The sequence below is a fragment of the Chaetodon trifascialis genome, chromosome 4 (genome assembly GCF_039877785.1).
Source record: "Chaetodon trifascialis isolate fChaTrf1 chromosome 4, fChaTrf1.hap1, whole genome shotgun sequence".
Lineage (NCBI taxonomy): Eukaryota > Metazoa > Chordata > Actinopteri > Chaetodontiformes > Chaetodontidae > Chaetodon > Chaetodon trifascialis.
The window spans coordinates 18,600,552-18,619,740 of NC_092059.1; the positions used below are offsets into that span (position 1 = coordinate 18,600,552).

Sequence of the window (19,189 nt, forward strand, 5' to 3'; positions counted from 1 at the left end):
TGACTGTTGTGTTCTTTGAGGGTGTGTATGAATAACCATGGTCCACTCCTTCCTCTCACACTTGCACACAATCAACTGCTCAGACTTCCAAAATATGTGAAAATGTTTGTGCTCTTTTTTTCCCCTGGCTTTTTTCCTCCTCCTTTCGCTGTTCTTGGCTGTCAAGCTATATTAGTGTCCGATAGAAATAAGTCATTTAGAAGAGGCTCTGTCGGCCAGCCCCTCAGCTCCACTAAAAGCTCCAGGATTAGGTCCCAGAGGCCTTTGTCTCCACAGCCCGCAGGATTAGGGGAGATTTACTGCGAGGAGAGAAAAAAAGTAGTTATTTCATGGCACTTTCATGATGAAACCTGGCCAAAGCTGTGTTGGCTGGGGGGATTAGAGGCACACAAAGAGTGTGGTTGTGTGTGACCCTCCCCATCCCAGAGCCGCCCCCACTGACTCACTCACCACCACCCCCTCACCACCCCCGGATGGTTTTCCCTTCTGCAGGCCAGGCAGGGCTCGGCCGGGTTCACCTCCTACCCATCAAGATGACCAGGGTTCAGCCTAGATGAGTAGTCGCCTCTTCAGTTGTTTCTATTCACCCAAAACTGCTTCATCTTCAGATTCGACGCAACAACCAGCTCTAACATCCATCCACTCCATTAGTCAGTAAGTTAATCAGCAGGTTTGTGAATTGGAAGAAACATGCCTTGGTGCAGCAGGTCTAATCACCAGGATGTGAGTCTTTTGCATTAAAGACTTAGGTGCAGAGGTAAATGAGAAGTTACTGGATTTGAGTCCCTCCTGTAGTGTTTAAAACCGCTTAAAAGGAGTTATCCTGCTCTTAGAGGATCCACTTACACATGCAGGGATTACAGTGAGGAAAAGACAAAAGGCGAAGTCACTTCACTGACAACAGCGTCAGCAGTGAGCAGGTGAAAACTGCTGCAGGTTTATGAACTGTTGTCACATACAGCGGAGGGAATTACAGGGACCTCACTGAAGAAAACCATGATGTGAATAGTCTCCGTCAAAACATTCAGACTTTATCCCGTTTGATTTCAAATAACATGCAGTTCCTAAAGACACCCTTTATAAAGGTTTTATAAAAGATTTGTGAGTTGTAACTAGCAATCATTAACAAGAGCATTTTGTTAAATCTAGAGGAGGGCTGCTCCTCAGATCTACAGAAAAGGGTGAAGGGGTACATTTAGAAGCTGGAACCGGCAAATGTTTGACATTTTTGACATTTTTGCTTGAAAAATGACTGAAACGATGAAGTTTGTTAGCAGAGAATAACAACAGCAAACGTCATTGTAGATGCTGGAACAAGTGATGTGTTTGTGGGCATTTTTCTTTTACAAACTATTAAACTGCTGATTCCAAATAGATTTACTTTCTGATCACATAAAACAAAGAAAATAAGCAAATCGCATCCGAGGAGCTGGAACTAGGAACTATTTGTACATTTAATTGAACAATGACGTAAACAATTAACTAAATAACATAGCCACCACTTAATTTTCTGTCAATAGTCAAATAAATTATTGACTACTCATGTCAGCTCTAGACTCAATGCACCTGTTGTTTCGTTTAAGGCGCATTCATTGATGAAATACTCAGAAAAGTGTTTGCTTCGGTGGAAACTGGGAGGTATTGGAGTAAGTGAGGGTGGAGGGGTGACTCGTTTTCTTCTTTTTGGCCATTGTCGTCTTCTTTTGTCGCTCCGAGGTTTTTGTTAATGTCTCCTGTTTAACAGATGCTACAGAAAGCAAACCCCTTATGTTCAGGCTTTCTTTAATTACTTATCAATAGTGGAAATTTGTATTGACAAGAGCCTGTCAGGAGGGGACCTTTGTAGTTGTCAGTTATCTCAAAGCAAGGCCCCCCCCCCCAGACACCAACGGGATCGATCAGCATGCAAAACACAATTGAGAGGCCTTTTGGGGCCGTGATGATAGTCCGGGAGCATGTGGGCCGAAGAGGGGAGAGCGGGCGGAGGGAGCTAAAGACTTCTTCATCGGGGGAATCGATTGGGCCGGCTGGCCTTTGACCTGAGGGAGACAGGGAGAGCGGGCGGCGGGTCAGTCGGTCTTCTTAAGCCCCTCTGAGTGCCCGGATCACGCTGTGAGGACTGACACTGGCTATGACACACTCAGGGCTTAGAGTGACATTGACCCGGCTGCAAACACAAACAAACGAGACAAATCTCAAACACACACACACACACACACACACACACACACACACACACACACACACACACACACACACACACACACACATCGGTGGTTCAGAGAGCAGAATGTAGGTGAAGAAAACGAGCCGATCCATTGGACTGATTTTATTGATCTAAAATGAAGAGCTGCAGCTTTGGAAAATACTCAAGAATCTAATAATTCCTCCTTTATAAGGCCAAGAGACTTATTACATTCCAATTAGCAGCTTATGATCTCCAGTGCAGCCCCTGGGAGCACAGCAATGAGCAGCTACAGCAGCAGATCAATACGAGGGGGCTGAGTAAAGATCAGTCTCTTAATTGGGCGAGAGTGTTAAAGATTAAAGACGGACAGAGGGACAAGCAGCTGTGGGTGTCCTGAGGGTCAAGGGCACCCAACAGTGGGCTCGGACTGGGGCGCAAGGGCTGAAGTGAAGACCAACAGAGAGAGAAAACAGACCTCAGCCTTTTTAAGCCATCATCTTTTAAGGCCCAGTGACAACAAACACTGTGCAAACAGAGATTTGGATCCACTCACAAGCAAGTTTGAGTTTCATCCAGAGCAGTGCAGGAAAGTGAGAACATTTGATCTGCAGGCATTTAGTACCATAAGGGGAGCTGCTGCCTGAGGAAGAAACGGTTAGTCAAACAATCAATCAGGCATTGATGAACTAGTTTTATAATCGATCAATCATCTTAGTCACTTCTAAAGCAAAAATCAGCAGCTTTCAGCTTCTTCACTGTGAGGATTTGCTGCTTGTCTTTGTATGTGATGGTGAACTGCATATCTTTGTGTTTGGAGCTGATATACTGACAAAAAGACATCTGAAGATGTCACTTTCAGTGCCGGGAAATTCAAACTTCCTGATGTTTTTAAGATAAAATGACTATTCACAAAAATAATTTGCAGATTTGCGATTAATTGTTTGATTTGAAAAATGTCAGAAAATAGTGGAAAATCACAGTTTTGGGTCCGAGATGTTGTCTTCATATACCTTTTTTTTCCGATCAAAAGCCCCAAACTCACAGATATTTAGTTTACAATCAGAGAAGAACAAGAAAACCAGCAAATACCCAGATTTGGAACTAGGATGCATGCTGTAGCCAGTTTGGGTTTGGGAGTCTTTTGGGATTATTTAGCGATTAATCAATTATCAAAGTTGCCTGATGAATTTTCTATAGATCAGCTAATCAATGAATCACCTAATAGTTTCAGTCTTTTCAGTTTACAGGCAGTAAAGTGCTTCATTGCTCCAGCTCTGGCAGAGATAATGCAGCTCTCCATCTCTCAGCATGGGGTCAGTTTCAGAGCCCCGGCTCACAGCTTCCCCCTCATGACCCCCACTAGTCAAAGGTGATCACGGGGGAGAGAGAAAGAGAGGCACTGATCGAATTTGATAATGAAGACGACCCCTCTAAGCTGCTTTGCTCCACATGTTCAAAATCTCTGCAACACTCAATAAACACTAGGAAGCCCCCCTCCCTGTCACTGGAACATTGTGTAGGTATTGATCCCAGCTAACTGGCTCTTTTAATACCTGGGGTCTGTGGCCCGGCCTGGGGAAATGCATACTGACATGTGACGGGAGGAGCTTAACAGGCAAACACACCGAAGAAAGGATGGGCCTCTCAGTTTAGCATTTCTCTCCCATTTTTTCCAAATTACACATCTGCTGAAGAAAAGAGAATTACGGCTGCTGCACCTGCTGTTAAAGGGACATATAGACTGCAAGAGGCCCCGCACTGTACTGAGAAAAAAGCTGTCACACTGTCAAAAACTATTTGTGCGGCAGAGATGCAAGAAGTATTCAGACCTTTTACTGAAACCAAAAGTAGCAACAGAATGGGGTAAAAATCCTTCCATTACAAGTGAAAGTCCTGAAGCAAAATGTACTTTTAAAAGTTTTAATTTCAAGTTAATTCAACTTTAAACTTCTACTTCTTGTTTCTAGACCACCTTGATACTTAGAAACAAAGGGCGACTTTAATGAATCTGCCGCTGAGAGTTCCCTGAACTCATCAGGTTTCTTCAGAAACATGATCAGCATATTTGTGGACTTCCCAGCATGCACTGTGTGAGAGGTAAACTCCTCCAGAGACACATCCTTATTGTGGTTTGAAGAAAACATACATACTGTCTTTAATCTATGTTAAGACAAGTCATGGTCGATTCTTTTCACAATAATAAAAACAATGCCTTAATTTAACACAGTGAGCAGCATCACATGTCTGTAAACTACACATATCCTTCCATGGTCATCCCACTTAACACCTAACGCTGAAAAAGTGAAAACAGTAGCACACTGAGGTGAAGTGGCTTGAGATCATCATGCTGAATTGTTCAGGGGTAGAGAGAATGTCAATTTTCAGAGAGTACGTGTTAAGATAATTCCAGATAGGTAATAATAAAGATAATTGTTAAGATAATTCCATGTGTTTGGTGCACACAGGTTCAGAGTATTTATCGCTCCTCTGTTCCACAGAGGATGAACCAACTGTGTAATAGAGAATTCAAAGGTGGGTGTCATCTCCCGTAATGACTCTGAACTTGTTTTCTTAAAGGGGAATTTCACTGCTGGACAGATGGCGTTGTCCTAAAATTGGTCTGTCTGTGCAGTAAATAGTTTTGAAATTGGTGCTAAATGACATGATGAAAAGAGAGAAAAGGGGCTGTGGTGTTCCCCTTGGATGAAAAGGTAGAAAAACCAGAATGCACTGCGCTCGTTGCCCTCCAAGGCCACTCCCAGACCGCTCCGACTGACTAGGCCTGACCAGAGCTTCCAGACCAGACCACCGACAGCATCACTCGCCCTGTCTCATACAGTCTGCACTGCTCGCCAAGCATGGCACTGATGCCCAAACCTTCAGAGGGAGCTGCAGTGACCCAACACGACTTCTGAAGGAGACGGACTTCAGGGTGAGGGTGGGCTGTGCAAAAATGTACAATAACTGTTATTGATTGTATTAAATCAGATGAACCCTAAAGAATGAGAGATACAGTGACAGAACGAACAACAATCAACAGATATCTGAAGGTTCATTCATTCATTCACCATAGGTTTGAAAACCTACGCACAAGCATCCTTCTGTCGCATACTGCAATGATCCTGTGTTGTAAAGACGGAGCAACAACTTCTTTTAACTAATACATTTTAATAGAAAAAGATAAACAACCAAAAATGAACAAATACAAAAGCTTACAGCGTATTTACAGCACTCAAGTACTTTTTCAGTCATTTTTAACATAAAACAGCACAAGTTAGCTGGTACTCACTAAATGATAACTGTAATCAATAACCCAGGGCTGATACATCGGTACTGAACCAAATTTTGTCTTCAGGAAGAAAAAACATGTCGTCCCTGCTATCACACTGATTCCTGTTGTTTTATTTCACACAGTGCACATGACACACAGACAGTGGTGGATATAGTCAGTATGTTGTGTGAGCTATAAAATAAAGTGATATATTCTATTAACTATTTCAAATAGGTAGCAGCAGAGACTTTACACTTCTGCTGAGGGTATTTATATGGTCAAGTATTACAGAATTAGTCAGGTTTGAAAGTCAAGCAATGACTCAATAAGAACTGCACTATAAACAGAGCGTCAGTGACGGGAAACGAGGTGCAATGTGAAAACACAAGTGCATTTACAAAGCAATGCTCAACAGACTAAGACATCAATGCACTTAAGTGTAACTAAGTAACGTGTTCTTCATTAGAAGTGAATGCTTTATAACATAGATGAGGTACTCATCTCAGGCCTCTTGACTTGGGCCCTATATAACAAGAGCGTTTCTATAGTGCAATTTAGGCTGAAGGTACAGCCTGGCATGAGTATCATATTAATCACCATCGTTCAGTGGACAATAACCTGGCATTGAAAGTAGTTCTTCTATAGAAAGGTTTCATTCAGAAATAGTTTGAGGCCTTTAAAGCCACTGGTCAAATAAACAGAAATGCATTTTAGCTAACATTACTCAGAACTGAAATACCAATGAGCAAATGAAAACACTGTTAATTTGGGCTCCTATTGCTTTGAGGGGACCAGCAGTTCTCCACAGTCCAGTAGGCAGCAACAGCAGCAGGCTGACATAAAGTCTCTGAGAAGAAGTGCAGGCCTCCTGAAAATGGTGTGAGGAAACTGGACTGAGGAAAGTGGAGCAGAGGGGTCAGAGGTCATCTTTTGACCTTTGCGTCCTCCTTGATCTTCCAAATCATTAGCTCCATGCAGGCGGATGCATCTTCACTTGAGTCGTGGCCCTCCACTGCAAACACATGAGTGAGTGACAGAAATCATTTTTACTTGAATGCTGCAAAACAACAGCTGAAACCCAGACTCACACTCAGGCTTCAGTTGACGCAGTGAGCATTAGTGACATCTGCTGGTGACAAGGATGGACTGCAGCCAAACACAGCAGCCAAACGTATTGGACTGCACTACATTAATATCACCAGCAGAACATGAGAAATAAATCTACAGCATAAGAGCTCCCTCTGGATCTGATGTGATGCACCACACATGCATATTGATGAGTGCAACTGTTGTGGACATATAAAGACTATTAAAACATTGAGTATGATATTGACCCTACAAATAAAGTTGACTTTAATTGGACAGTCGTTCTGTTTAAGATTATTAATGTTAACTTGGCAGGTCTGATTCTGTGGGCTGTGCGTCAATGAAATGGTCTTAAAAAATAAACATTAACTGACTCTGACTGATCAAGAGAAGACAAGACTTAATTTATCCCATGCTGGGGAAATAAAATTCAGTCTGACAACCTTTAGCAGTTTGTTGTTTGTATGGAAGTTGGTTACAAATGGAGATTATGTGATTATGTTCTCGGGCATAAATGTGCTCAGGACACAGAGGAGAGGGTCTGTTGGTGTAACTGGGGCCATGTTAAAGTGACGGGGGATTATGTATGTGTAATGGGGATAAAATCCTGTAAAGATGCTCTTTTATCTCAGTTTTGTCTCAAAAAAAGAAAGAAAGTATTAAAAAAATACATTTTTACATCACATCACATCATAACATCAGTTTAAAATGCATCGCAAGCGCAGCGCAAATGCAAATAAACCTGTAAGCATTAGTAACATGTCGCTATGGAACAGCACATACTGCATGTTTGCAGAACAATAATGTTTGGACAAACTAATACGTCAACACAAAAATAATGAAATCTAAGCCTTATTATAAAACAACAATACAGCTGCTGCTGTTCTGTGGGATTTTCTCACCATTGTCCTGGATGATGCGTTTAAGGTGGTCGGCCATCAGGTTCTTCAAGGCACGTTTGTAGGGCAAGCCGAGGCGGTGGGGGAACACAATGGCCGTGTCTACAACTGAACTGTGGATGAGCTGACAGACAGACAGACAGACAGACAGACAGACAGACAGACAGACAGACAGACAGACAGACAGACAGACAGACAGATAATTAAACCAAGGACTTTTTCAGCGTCTCAGCCTGGACCGAGACCAATGAACAGACGGATTCTCCCTTCAAAGTAAGAATCTTCTGGAGTTGCAGTACCTCCTGGTTGTAATCTAACATCACTGTTTAGAGCAGAGCTACACTTCACAATGAGTTACTTCACAGCTCTGCTTGACTGTGGGGAACTTTTTCGGCCTCTACCAGAGAAATACTCCAACACCTGTGAACACTTCCTCAAATGCACTTTGTTTCAGTTTCCAGCGTTTAGCACAAAGGTTACTGAATGACTGTTTGATAAAGCACTGACTTTCAACCATTTTGGCTGATTTCTCAGAGAGACAATAACCGTTTTGGAGGAAATCCTTGAAGATGAATGAAGAGCCTCAGTACCTTCAGAGCGAGCAGGTCGCTCTCCAGACTGTGTCCGATGAGGATGGATTCAGCACTGAACATACTGAGCAGCACGGCCTGAACATCTCTCAGACTGATGGTGGCGCTCTCCAAGTCCTCCTCCGTCACACCTGAAAATCTGTGGGATACATACACTGCTTTTAAAATGCTGCTACTGTTTCAAAGACTAATTTAAGAGAGGGGTACAGCTGACACTCACTACAGTCGCACTCATAAGCAGACACGACAGACATAGTGCAGAGTCTCAGGAGGAAAGCTCACCGCGTGTTGTAATCAACCACTTTGCTTTCAGGTTTGACAAATGTGTCGTAGATGACCTTCATCTCAGAGTCGATGACAGTCACCCTCGTCAGCTCCAGGCCCTGCTTTGTGTAACACTGATTCACAGGAGAGAGAAAATAACAAGTTCATCTGACTTTGATACAAAATATGACAAAACTGCATAACTATTCAGTGAAAGTGAAAAATTACTCATTTTATCTTCATTTGACTTGTAACAAAAACAAATAGCACTGAGTGACTCTCCATGGTCCACCTGAGCCAAACTGGTCTATAATAAATAAAATCTAAACTCAAACACTCTCACAAACAGTTTAAGGCCAATTGTGCATTTAGATTAGTTTTTCAGCAAGTAAGCAGAATCACCACCAATCGGTCAAGTTTAAATCCATGTCTGTCCACACTCATATAATATGTGTAGTGAAGAGTTTGAAGGAGTTTAATAAAAGTGTATTTTTTGGTGAAATGGAAGTTATCATTATATTGACGTTTGTGCCGTTAGAAACACGCTGTCTTCACTTAGAGAGTATTTTTGCTATTTTTTTAATCAGCTTATGACTTTTTGAAATGTGTGGTCACAGTGACCTCTGACAACCAAAAGCTTATCAGTTCATCCTTGAATCCAAGTGGATGTTTGTGCCAGAAGTAATGAAATTCCCCAGAGGCATTCCTCAGATACTGTGTTCATGAGAATGGGACACACAGACAACCTGAAAACAGAAAACCTTCGGCTACAGCTGTCGTAGGTGCGGAGGCATAAGAAACCTCCGTGTGACTCACCATCTCACAGTCCAAAGCAAACACCCCTGCGTTGCCGTCAGGCGGCAGAGCTTTACTGAACGTTGCGACGTAGCCATCGACTGACTCTTTACGGCCGTCCTGGACATGTTGCTGTGGGAACATGAAATATTCCATGAAATATGAGAGTGCAGAAAGAGACTTGAACATAAGTTAGTTTTCCTGTAAGTTACCATGACTGACTGAATGTCTTTCATACTGAAGGCTCAGGAACACTCAATAAAAACACACACACAGTAACACAAGTTACGCAACACACTGTGATTTTGTAAAACATGCTGTAAACCTATCCCACATAAAAACACACATCCTTAAAGGGGACATGCAGAGGGAAGAAATACAAAGAAGAGGAAGGAATGGCTGCTGGCTTGAAAAGGATGATACCTTGACAACCTGGCAGCCTGGCGTGCCCACAGCCGCAGCACAGCAGCTGTAGCTGGTCTCCCAGCCTCCAGCCACTGACGGAGAGGACGGGAAAAGAGGGGTTGGACAGAGAGAGGAACGTGAAAGTTGATAAAAGAAGGCAGATGGAGGGAGAGGGAGTTAGATTTAGCAGTATGAATTGCAAAACACAAAAGACAAAAATGTGCGTTCATAATATTGATGCTTATTGACGAACAACCGTACCTTTATGTCTGCGCAGTCGCCCCCAGTGAAAGCTACACTCCTCTTTCCGTACACAGTTGCCGTTGACATTGATCTTATACTCTGCTCCACATCGACAGCATATCTTGCTAAATGCTGGAAACACATTACAGAGTGTCAGCTGAAAGTCAAAGAACTGCTGGACTACATACACCATGTTAATACCATATAAAATGTACTGCTGCCATCAGAGATGGGTGACAGAGCTGTGGGGTCACTCACGGTCTGCGGGGGCCTTTTTCTCTGGGAGGTTGAATATGACGGCTTTGCCCACGGCCTCCGGGTTTGTTCTCGGGTATCCGTGCTCCTGGAGCTGCTCCTCCGTCATCAGGTACGTCTTCAGCTTCCTGTACAGCGTGGCTCCTACAGTGAGACAGAGCAACACGTAAAGCAAATGCTTTGTTTGTACAATGATGTCATAAAACCTACACGGAGAATATGACGAAACACAAATTGAAGACAGAAGCAGATTTTTACTTTTTGTTTTTTACTCAAACAAGTTGATCAGAAATACTTTTCGCATGCGCAGAGACAAATGTATGTTGCAGGAAATGCAACTAATTTTAGCAATAATTGGTTAATTGTATGAGAAAAATGCCACCAGATTTTCCTCGAGGACAAAGTGACATCTTCATATTCCCTTTTCTTTGTTTGACCAACAGTCCAAAACTAAAAGATATTCAGTTTACTGTCATCTAAAAGGACAAAAGAAAACTGCTAATTCATTTTCAGCCAGTTGATCGACTAAGTGTCTAATCCACCAATCGTTTCGTTGATATTTCAATTAATTTCCTATTAATCACACAAATCCACAGCTCTTTCAGAAATACGACAGTCTTGTGAACACACTCCCTGTGATGTCAGGTCATGGGGCAGGGGCTTTGCTGTAAACGGCACCTGGAGGTTGTCACATGGGTGTCTGAACAGCTTCACTAAACTGACTCAACACATCACAGAGCAGACAAACGGTCACAAGTTTCTACTTGACACAAAGGCTCTTTCAGTTTTTTATTTCCCTCTCTTGGCTTTTGATTTTATCAGAGGTACGATCTGCATTTTTTCATTGAAAGGGATGTGATCAGGTGACCGAAAAAAAAAAAAACCCAGGAGACAATAAAACAGAATGACACGAAACGCATAACTCAAGGGATGATGCTGAGACTAGTTCTAGAGACAGAGGACTGAAAACACTGACAGCATGATACTTCTGCTCATCTTCACTGCAGTCCTCTGGAGGAGCTAGCTGAGTACAGAAAGTAAGAAACACAAATCTTGTCCCTTACCAATGAGTTTCTCCTCCTGCTGTTTGCCCATCCTGTTGACAGTGAAGCTGGTTGTAGCAGCGAGACGACCCCCGAGAACCTCCTCGTGGGACTGGGCCCTCCTGTTAGCGACTAAACCAGGGTCCTCTGCAGAAAAACACAGGCCAGCACACAGGCCAGTTACCACATCTGATGCACTCATTAGTTTTCTCTATTGGTGTGATTTGTGCTCATGTACTTGAACTAAAGCAGTATGTACACATTGACTAGGGATAATACTGAATGCTATAACCCCGATTCCAAAAGAGTTGGGACATTATATGAAAAGAAATTAAAAACAGAACATTTGCAAACAAATTGTGTTTACTGACAAAAGTTATGCAGTGTTCCTGAGCCCGTGCAGTAATATCCTTTCATACAATCCTCCCTCCATCCTTGCTTGTGAACCACTGAGCCTTTCCAGGATGCCTCTTTCATACCCAATCATGATACTATCAGCTGTTACCAATGAACCTGTTTACCTGTGGAATGTTCCAAACAGGTGTTTTTGGAGCATTCCACATCTTTCCCAGTCTTTGGTTGCTCCTGTCCCAACTTGTTGCTACATCAAATTTAGAATAAGCTCATATTTACAACTAGATATTAAGGTATTAAGTGTATTTTTGGGCGAAATGGAAGTTATTACTATACTGACATGTATGATTCCAGAGAATAATTTCCAGTGAGAAACATGCTGTCTTCACTTAGAGACTATTTTTCCAGAGGAGGACGGAGGACTGATAGAGAGCTTCATCACATGGTGCAATAACAATCACCTGAAGCTCAATATGAGCAGAACCAATGAGTTTGTTGTGACTACAATGCTTCAAATATGGATGTTGCTGCAAAGAAGCTAGAAACTGTAAAACGTGGACGCTTCACACACATCTTCAACCCGGCAGCACAGAAGATCTACACAATCAGCTCAGTTTGAAGATGGACAAACAAGATTAGTGCCACCAATTCAGTACTTGACCAAATGTGAAATACGGTCACAATCTACCCTTAACAATAACGTCATTCTAAATTTGAGTATATGTTGAAAAGGATTAGCGAATTATCACATTCTGTTTTATTTGTGTTTGACACGGTGTCCCAACTGTTGTGGAATCGGGGTTGTTTACTGCAGAGGCTGAGGTGACGTACTGGTGACAGGCGATGGACAGGAGCTGCTCTTGCTGCGGAGCTTCTTCAGGGTGTTAACAGCCACATTGAGGTAGATGTTCTTACTGTTACTGCGCTCATACACCAGCTTCTCCTCGTCAAGGGCCTGAAACAGTAAAACCTCCATCACTGTCAAAACCACAACTTGTTCAGCTGAAGCACTTCTTGAATGTCCTCTGTGTTCAGGACGGGGTGGGATCACAGCCTGATTTGGGTGTTACTCATACCATCTGGAAAGCAACGTCCTCTGATGGGCAAAATTTGACACATTCATCTATGAATGTGTTGAGGTAGCGCTGGCGGATGTTGGTGGGAACTTTGGCTCCAAACTCAGAGGGGATGACAGGGCGCTTCATTGAACTACTCTGAAAAAGTCAGAACAGAAAGAGAGCACAAACAGTAAGTCACATCATGCAGATTAAGCAAAAACAAACAATGAGAAAAACAATCAGCTGTGGTTTTTCTGCTCTGCGCCTGCCTTCATGGAAGGTGTGTGTGCCACCCTCTTCTGCATGACAGTGGACACAGTCTTGGACAAGATGCCAGCAGTGGTTTGGGCCTTGACAGTCTGATGGGTCTGGCTGGAGGACAACACTCGGCTGGATACTGCTTTAACATCTGCCGGACCTAATCAGACACACGCACACACACACAAACATAGTTCATCTGACTTTCTCCTTAACAGGAACAACAGTTTCATTTCTTCCCATCAGAAGAAGAGATTGAGACCATTACATCTACTTCAAGTTGTTATGACTTTAACATATTAAAAACGATAAAGGCAAAGCAGTGATACACTTATGTAACAATGAAAACAAAAGCCGAATCCTGTTACAGCAGTGGAGGCACTCGTACTTGTTTTGGAGGATGTTAACTGTGGGTTGGGACGGTGCGCTATTCTCTTCCTCTCTCCTGAAAAGCTGGGGCTGGAGTTCTGTGAGGCAGCCTTGATTGAAGCAGAAAGCTGAGCAGCTTGCTGTTGTGCCATCTGCATACGTTGGTAGCAGACCTCCTGGGCTGTGAGTCTCTTGTACGGCCGCACCGCAGACTTAGAGGGTGCATCATTCTGGTAAAACAGAAGCATGTTTTCTTAAGCAGTGACTGCTTTGTGTTGATGAATAATGCTGAAATCAAGTTAGTCTTTGGCTACCTGCACTAGAAATGACGGCAGTGACTGCAGATGTACCTGTTCAGTACATAATTGTACATATGTAACGGCATGTAGAGTAGAAGCTACCTCCCTGTGGAATAGCTGACTCAGCGAATCAGCTAATGCAAGAAGCTTGTGACACAACTTTGCGCACCTTAGGTATTGTAACATTTCTGTTTTATTTACTGTTTATTGTGATGAAAGGCTGATCAGCCTGTCAAATATCTCAGCAGACTGTTTAGAAAACACAGTCAGCTGACTGTGTGCTGTCAATTCAGTGAAGTATCTAAATGCACCTGTAGCTGTGGTAATCCCCCACACACAAGTTGTACTCCTTCTCTGTTTTGTCAACACCTATGACATGCATAAAATGATGTATCTGTATCTTATCTGTATTTAAGTTTTCTAACACAGGTGGAGATGTTGTGTGTTCACCCCACACTGACTGACTTAAACTTACCTTACGGAGCATTGTGGGATGGAGAAATACAAAAAAGTCAAGGTGACACACTTACATTTGTTTTGGCAACAAAATGGGAGACTCTTTTCTTCTGACCAGGGAAGAGAGTTGTTAAAGTGCTCTCTGTGCTTCTCTCCTCTGAATCCCTGCAAGGCTGAGAGGGCACAACATCGCATGTTCATTCGATCCCACCAGTGGGTCATTTGCAAAATATGGCTGAAGAAAAATAATTATAAAAAAAACTGTATGTGGTGCAGTACATGAAATGGTGAGAAAGAAGCATCGATACCTGTTTGGCTTGCCTTCCCTTGTCTTCCCTCTTCACGTCTTTGGATTCATTGAAGATCCGCAAACACTCCTCCATGGGATCTGAGTCAAAGTCCAGATCATCCTGGAAACTGGAGAAGTCGATTCCGACCTCGTCCTGAACCGCCCGGCTGCCCTCCACACCGCGGTCGCCCTCGTCGTCGGAGGAAGACGGAGTCAGCTCTGATGCCTTCCTCTTGTTCAGACGTCCCCTCTTTAAAGCATCAGCAGATTTCCTCACCAGCACTTCTTCGGGTTCCTCGTCGTCACTGTCCACCTCTATCGGTTCGGCCTCCTCTGGGCTCTCATCTCCAAACAGATCAGCGTGGCTCAGACTTCTCCGTTTCTCCCCGAGTCTTTTCCCGTTTGATGAGCTGATGCTTTGCTTCACCCTGTCTTTGCTGTTTGCAGAGCTGCCTTTACTGTTCCTACTACTGCTGACACTGCTAGAACTGCTTTTACTCATTTTCTTTACATCCTTTTCTTTTTTACTGCTATCAAGTTTACCATTTTTGTGTTGGCGGTCTTTATACTTGCTGAGTTCCTTTTCCTTGTCTGATATCTTGGGTTTCTTACTTTCCCTGACACCATTTTCTGCACCTTTATCTCGTTTGCTTGAGTCCGTTTTTAATTTTTCCACAGCTCTGATCTTACCATCGTCTCTGTCTTCCCTGTGAACTTTATCAAATGTCTTAACTTTCACTGTGTTTTTCATATCATCTCTTTTCCCATGACTTTTGTTCTTCTTTGCAAAGTCCTGGTTCGAGTTCTTTATTGACCCTTTCTCTTTACTGCTGCTGCTGCTACTACCAGCTATCTTGTTAACGTCTTTTTCAAGTTTATGCACTTTCTCTTGCTTGCCACTTTTCTTGTGACTAGTTTGACTGGCCACCTTCTTTTTCTCAGGGCTGTCCTTTAGTTTGACATCTTTCTGGACATCTGAGCCCCTTGTCAAGTCCTCTTTATTCCTCTGTGTCAGTGCATTTAGCGTACTTTCAGTTCTCTCTTCTCTATCCTTCCCTACAGCATCCCAAACTGAGCCACTGTTGCCTTTTCTCTGTAGGAGATTACTAAGAGAGGTGGGTCGATACTCTGTCCCAGAGCTCTCCTCATCAGACTCAGAGAAAGTGTACTTTTTTGAGTCCACACTCTGCTGCCGTGATGTTTTCACAGCTACAACACACTCCTCATCTGACACATCTGATCCTGTTCGTTTGTGTGTCTTCCTCCCCTCTGTCTTAACAGCTTGTCCTCCCTTGTCCCTCTTGCTTTTCACTGTGATTCCTGCCGAGTAGTTGGACAGTGGATCATACTCCATATCTGTGGATGGTCTTGAATTGTCCACAGTGTATTTACACTTGGAGGAGGATGCACTGTTGGAGTACTTTGGACTGGGGGGAGGAGAGGGGATTTGGTGTGTTTGTGTCCGAGATGGAAGCTTTCTCACTGAAGTCGGAACATATTCCATGGAGTTACTATTGTTCCCCTGGTTGTCTGAATCCAAGGTATACTTGCTGCAGCCAGGGGTGGGATTATAACCTCCTGATGTCATCTGATAACTCCCAGGGTCATAGGCCATGTGAGAAGGTGGCGTTTTGCTTTTAACAGCATCAGATGAAGACAAACTGTTACTCCCGCTGGGATCATACTGTTCGTCCCCAATCCGCGAGAGCTTCCTCTTCTCCCTCTCCACCTCGCTGCGGACCTCCTCAATGGCCCTGTTGACCAACTCCAGGGCACCGCTGAGGTCTCCTGAGGCAGTCGGCTTCCCATTCTGCTCCTCCTGGGGTCTCACAACTTCTGGCTTGAAGGGATCATAACCTTGTTCTGCAAGAATGTAAGACAGTAAGTCTTAAGAACATCCGTCAATAAAATCATGAAAAGTTCACTGCCTAGCTTATAAGGCAGCTGGGGATGCACCAATCAGGTCTGCCGCAACTTTATCAAGCAGATCAAAAACCGCCCATCACGTCAACGATCAGTGTGTCAGCTTTAGGCTACCTTCAATCAGTGACAGAGAACCACTCACTCAATTTTAGTGCCAAAGCAATACCTGGAAAATAGGACTGCATTATCCAAACAGTGCAGAGAAGTGGCTGCTGTGTAGATTAGAAATGTGGGAAAATGAGAGAATCTGTGACTCCTCTGGTTTTGGTATCAGAGAAAAGGTTGGATCAGCGCAGACACACTTTGCACCACATCTCAAGAACTTCCTCACAGGATGTATACGCTCAGGTGTCAATGTGATAAGAAGGTAACAAGTTGTGAAAGTTTGGGGGGAACAAAAACATCCAGCACAACAAGGGGTATTATTCTTCAAGTGGTATATACTCAGCAGGACAAAACAACTACTGGACTATGAGGAGTCAGTCACACTTCCTAACTTCCTTCTGCAATACTATCTTAATAGACACACACTTGCTGCAAGTGCAAACACTGCATCTCACAGTCCAAACACTGCTATCTGCAGGTGTTGGACACTTTACTCTCTGCCTGATTCAATTACCTCTAGTGCAATTTATGGGGCCTTTCACTTTTTCTACTGCAGAATCTGCTTCCTTATTTTTGTTTTTTATGCTTCGTTTTGTATACAGCAGATGTTCATATTCTATGGGCTCAACTGACCTCAATTCCTGTTCTTCTGTTACTTTGACACTTCAATTTCCCTGTCTGGCCTCAAACGGTCTTTCACTTCCTTGTTATACCTCAGTTTACAGTGAGCATGAGCAGACAGAAGTGGAAAGGTGCATCAGCTGTGGGTGTTTGGAAGTTACAGCGCAGCTAAAGGGTAACAGTCACTGCGCTAGTTGTTGGTTTCGTTAGCCCGTTTCGACACATTAAAACTAATGAGGTCCGGTCCACACACGTCCTCGCTAGCTACTCTGTGAGTTCAGCATTTAATGAAACAATTCTCAGCACCTTTCTGTGCGGAGTGAAGGTCTCTTTGCTTGTTAACATCTGCTGGTGCTCCGTAGGACGGGCGTCTCTGCTGGCTGTGCCTGAAGTGACAGTACGGTCTGTTGCACCCATTTTTGCTGCCTTTGCCCTCGCTGTATTCGGTGTAAAACGGGCAGTCAATCCCTCGGAAGAAGCCGGTGGATCTTAGCATTATCTCCAGATACTCCTCTCATGCCCGCATGAACACGCTCATCCGGTTTTCCGCGTAGGTTTTATCGTACTGCGAAAGCTTGTAGGGACGACGGAACAATAACAGCGTCCCTACGGCGCCATGTTGGATTGGTCGGAGAGTGAAATCTCACGTGAATTCGATTCACACGTGTCGCGCACCGTGACGTCAGGGCGCAGTGAACGTTTAAACCGTCAAGCCCTCATGTCTATGCTCAAACCTCCCAACATTTAGCCAAAAAAAAAAAAAAAATATATATATATATAATAAAAACTTAATGGTTGTACTCGCAAGCTAAAGAAACCCTTAACGTACGGTGGCTATTTTAAAGTCACAATACAAGCGTTCCCGGAGCTTTACGTCTCTTTTCCCCGATAACTCGGTCTTTCCCTCACTGGCCCTCCGCAAAGGATAACTAGAGGCCGGTGTGTTTGCTCCTCATGGTGGAGCCGCGCTTTGAAACCTTCTCTGAAAAGTAAATGAGACAAGTGTTTCAGTATTTTATTTCACAGGTTTCCAGTGATGGGTTGTCTTGAAGTCCTCTGGTCAGATGGTCTGGAAAGGAAATTAAACTGTATTCTTCATGCAATACGTTGACAATTAAAAAAAATAATAAAGACATTTGCAAAATGTGCTGGCCATTGCAAAGCTAATACTTCGCTTCGTCGATGAAGCCAAAGATGACTGCAAATACATTTCCCAAATGTAATGTTTTCCACTGCTCTTAAATGTCACAATTAATTTGTGAAATCACCTTTACCTGTGCACAGATGAAGAAGTTAACACATCTTGTGCACCTAAAAACTCAAAACACATTAGCTCATATTCTGAGAAGCTAACTTGAAATTTGTTGATCTTTAAAATATTTACTTCAGGTAAATCCAGAGAAAAATGCAATTTTTATTTATCAAAATATGTAATTTTTGTGCCTACTGAAGAAAAATAATTACCTAATTTACTTTGCTTATTTCTGTTTTCTTAATCCAACCAGCCACTTCATTTCTTTGTTCCTGGTTATGAAAATCACATGTCCTGACTGAGCTGCAAAGAATAAGAAGAAAACAAATTAAAACTCAGAAACGCTTCATACATTTTTCCATGATACCTACCTGCGGTTCCACTCTCAAACTGCAGACGAGCACGTGCTCAGGCTTTTTGTGCACTCCAGACAAACACGTGACTCAGTGGAAATCATCACCACCCGCGGGTGCGCTGGCAGGTAATCAGTGACGTAGTAATTGGCATTCTTTTAGCGGGTAAGCTTTTGTCATCAAAAGTCGGCTCCATGAGCTCCTGTATCCTCAGAGATGTTTCATTTCAGAACAGGGCGTCAGGACAAACGTCTCTGTTTCACTGGAGGTGTTAAACTACACAAAGAAGGAGAGCTGAAGGGTATGCACATATTACTCATTTCAGCTCTGTTTGCTTGAATTGTTTAATCTTACTCTTTTGACACGTCACACAGGAGGAAAAGCCCAGGTGGAAACAATATATGGAATGATTTCAGTTTCAGTGTGCCGGTGGTGTGCAGGCTGACTCACCGTCACACACCTGGTGCATGTGGACACTGGAATAGGCCAGAGGCATCATCATTTTATTAATAACAATTGTGCTTTTTCCTGCTTTGACTTCCTGTTTGTTGCATGCATGAAGTTTATATTTTAGAACTAACATCAGTGCATGGGTGGTCTGCTGCTTTTCTGAGGAGATGTAATGGAGAGCCAGTATTACTTCTCTACTTCACTGTTCTTGTTAGTTATGAGTTGAGACACAGACCAGATGGTGAGGCATTACAAGCATAAAACCATTTAGCCAGGAAAATTCACAGGGAGATGTGTTCTCAACCCTCACAGGAACATTTGATCCTTCAGTTTATCAGTGCAATTCAAAACCATCAAATTTGG

General features: G+C 43.2%; 2 protein-coding genes across 2 annotated transcripts in view; one reads left to right on the forward strand and one right to left on the reverse strand.

Moving 5' to 3' along the window:
* gtpbp3 (GTP binding protein 3, mitochondrial) overlaps nt 1-19,189 on the forward strand; it is a 224,220-nt gene that overhangs the window by 133,442 nt on the left and 71,589 nt on the right. The window lies entirely within an intron of this gene.
* Nucleotides 5,344-17,401, reverse strand: rexo1 (REX1, RNA exonuclease 1 homolog). The gene is made up of 16 exons (XM_070961378.1): nt 17,078-17,401; nt 14,142-15,985; nt 13,908-14,006; nt 13,098-13,308; nt 12,721-12,869; nt 12,470-12,607; nt 12,225-12,348; nt 11,061-11,186; nt 10,000-10,140; nt 9,760-9,873; nt 9,517-9,590; nt 9,115-9,225; nt 8,317-8,432; nt 8,035-8,173; nt 7,448-7,568; nt 5,344-6,471 (listed from the first exon to the last, which is right to left on the reverse strand). Exons 1-16 carry the CDS (start codon nt 17,265-17,267, stop codon nt 6,383-6,385), a joined length of 3,786 nt encoding a protein of 1,261 aa, XP_070817479.1. The 5' UTR covers nt 17,268-17,401; the 3' UTR covers nt 5,344-6,382.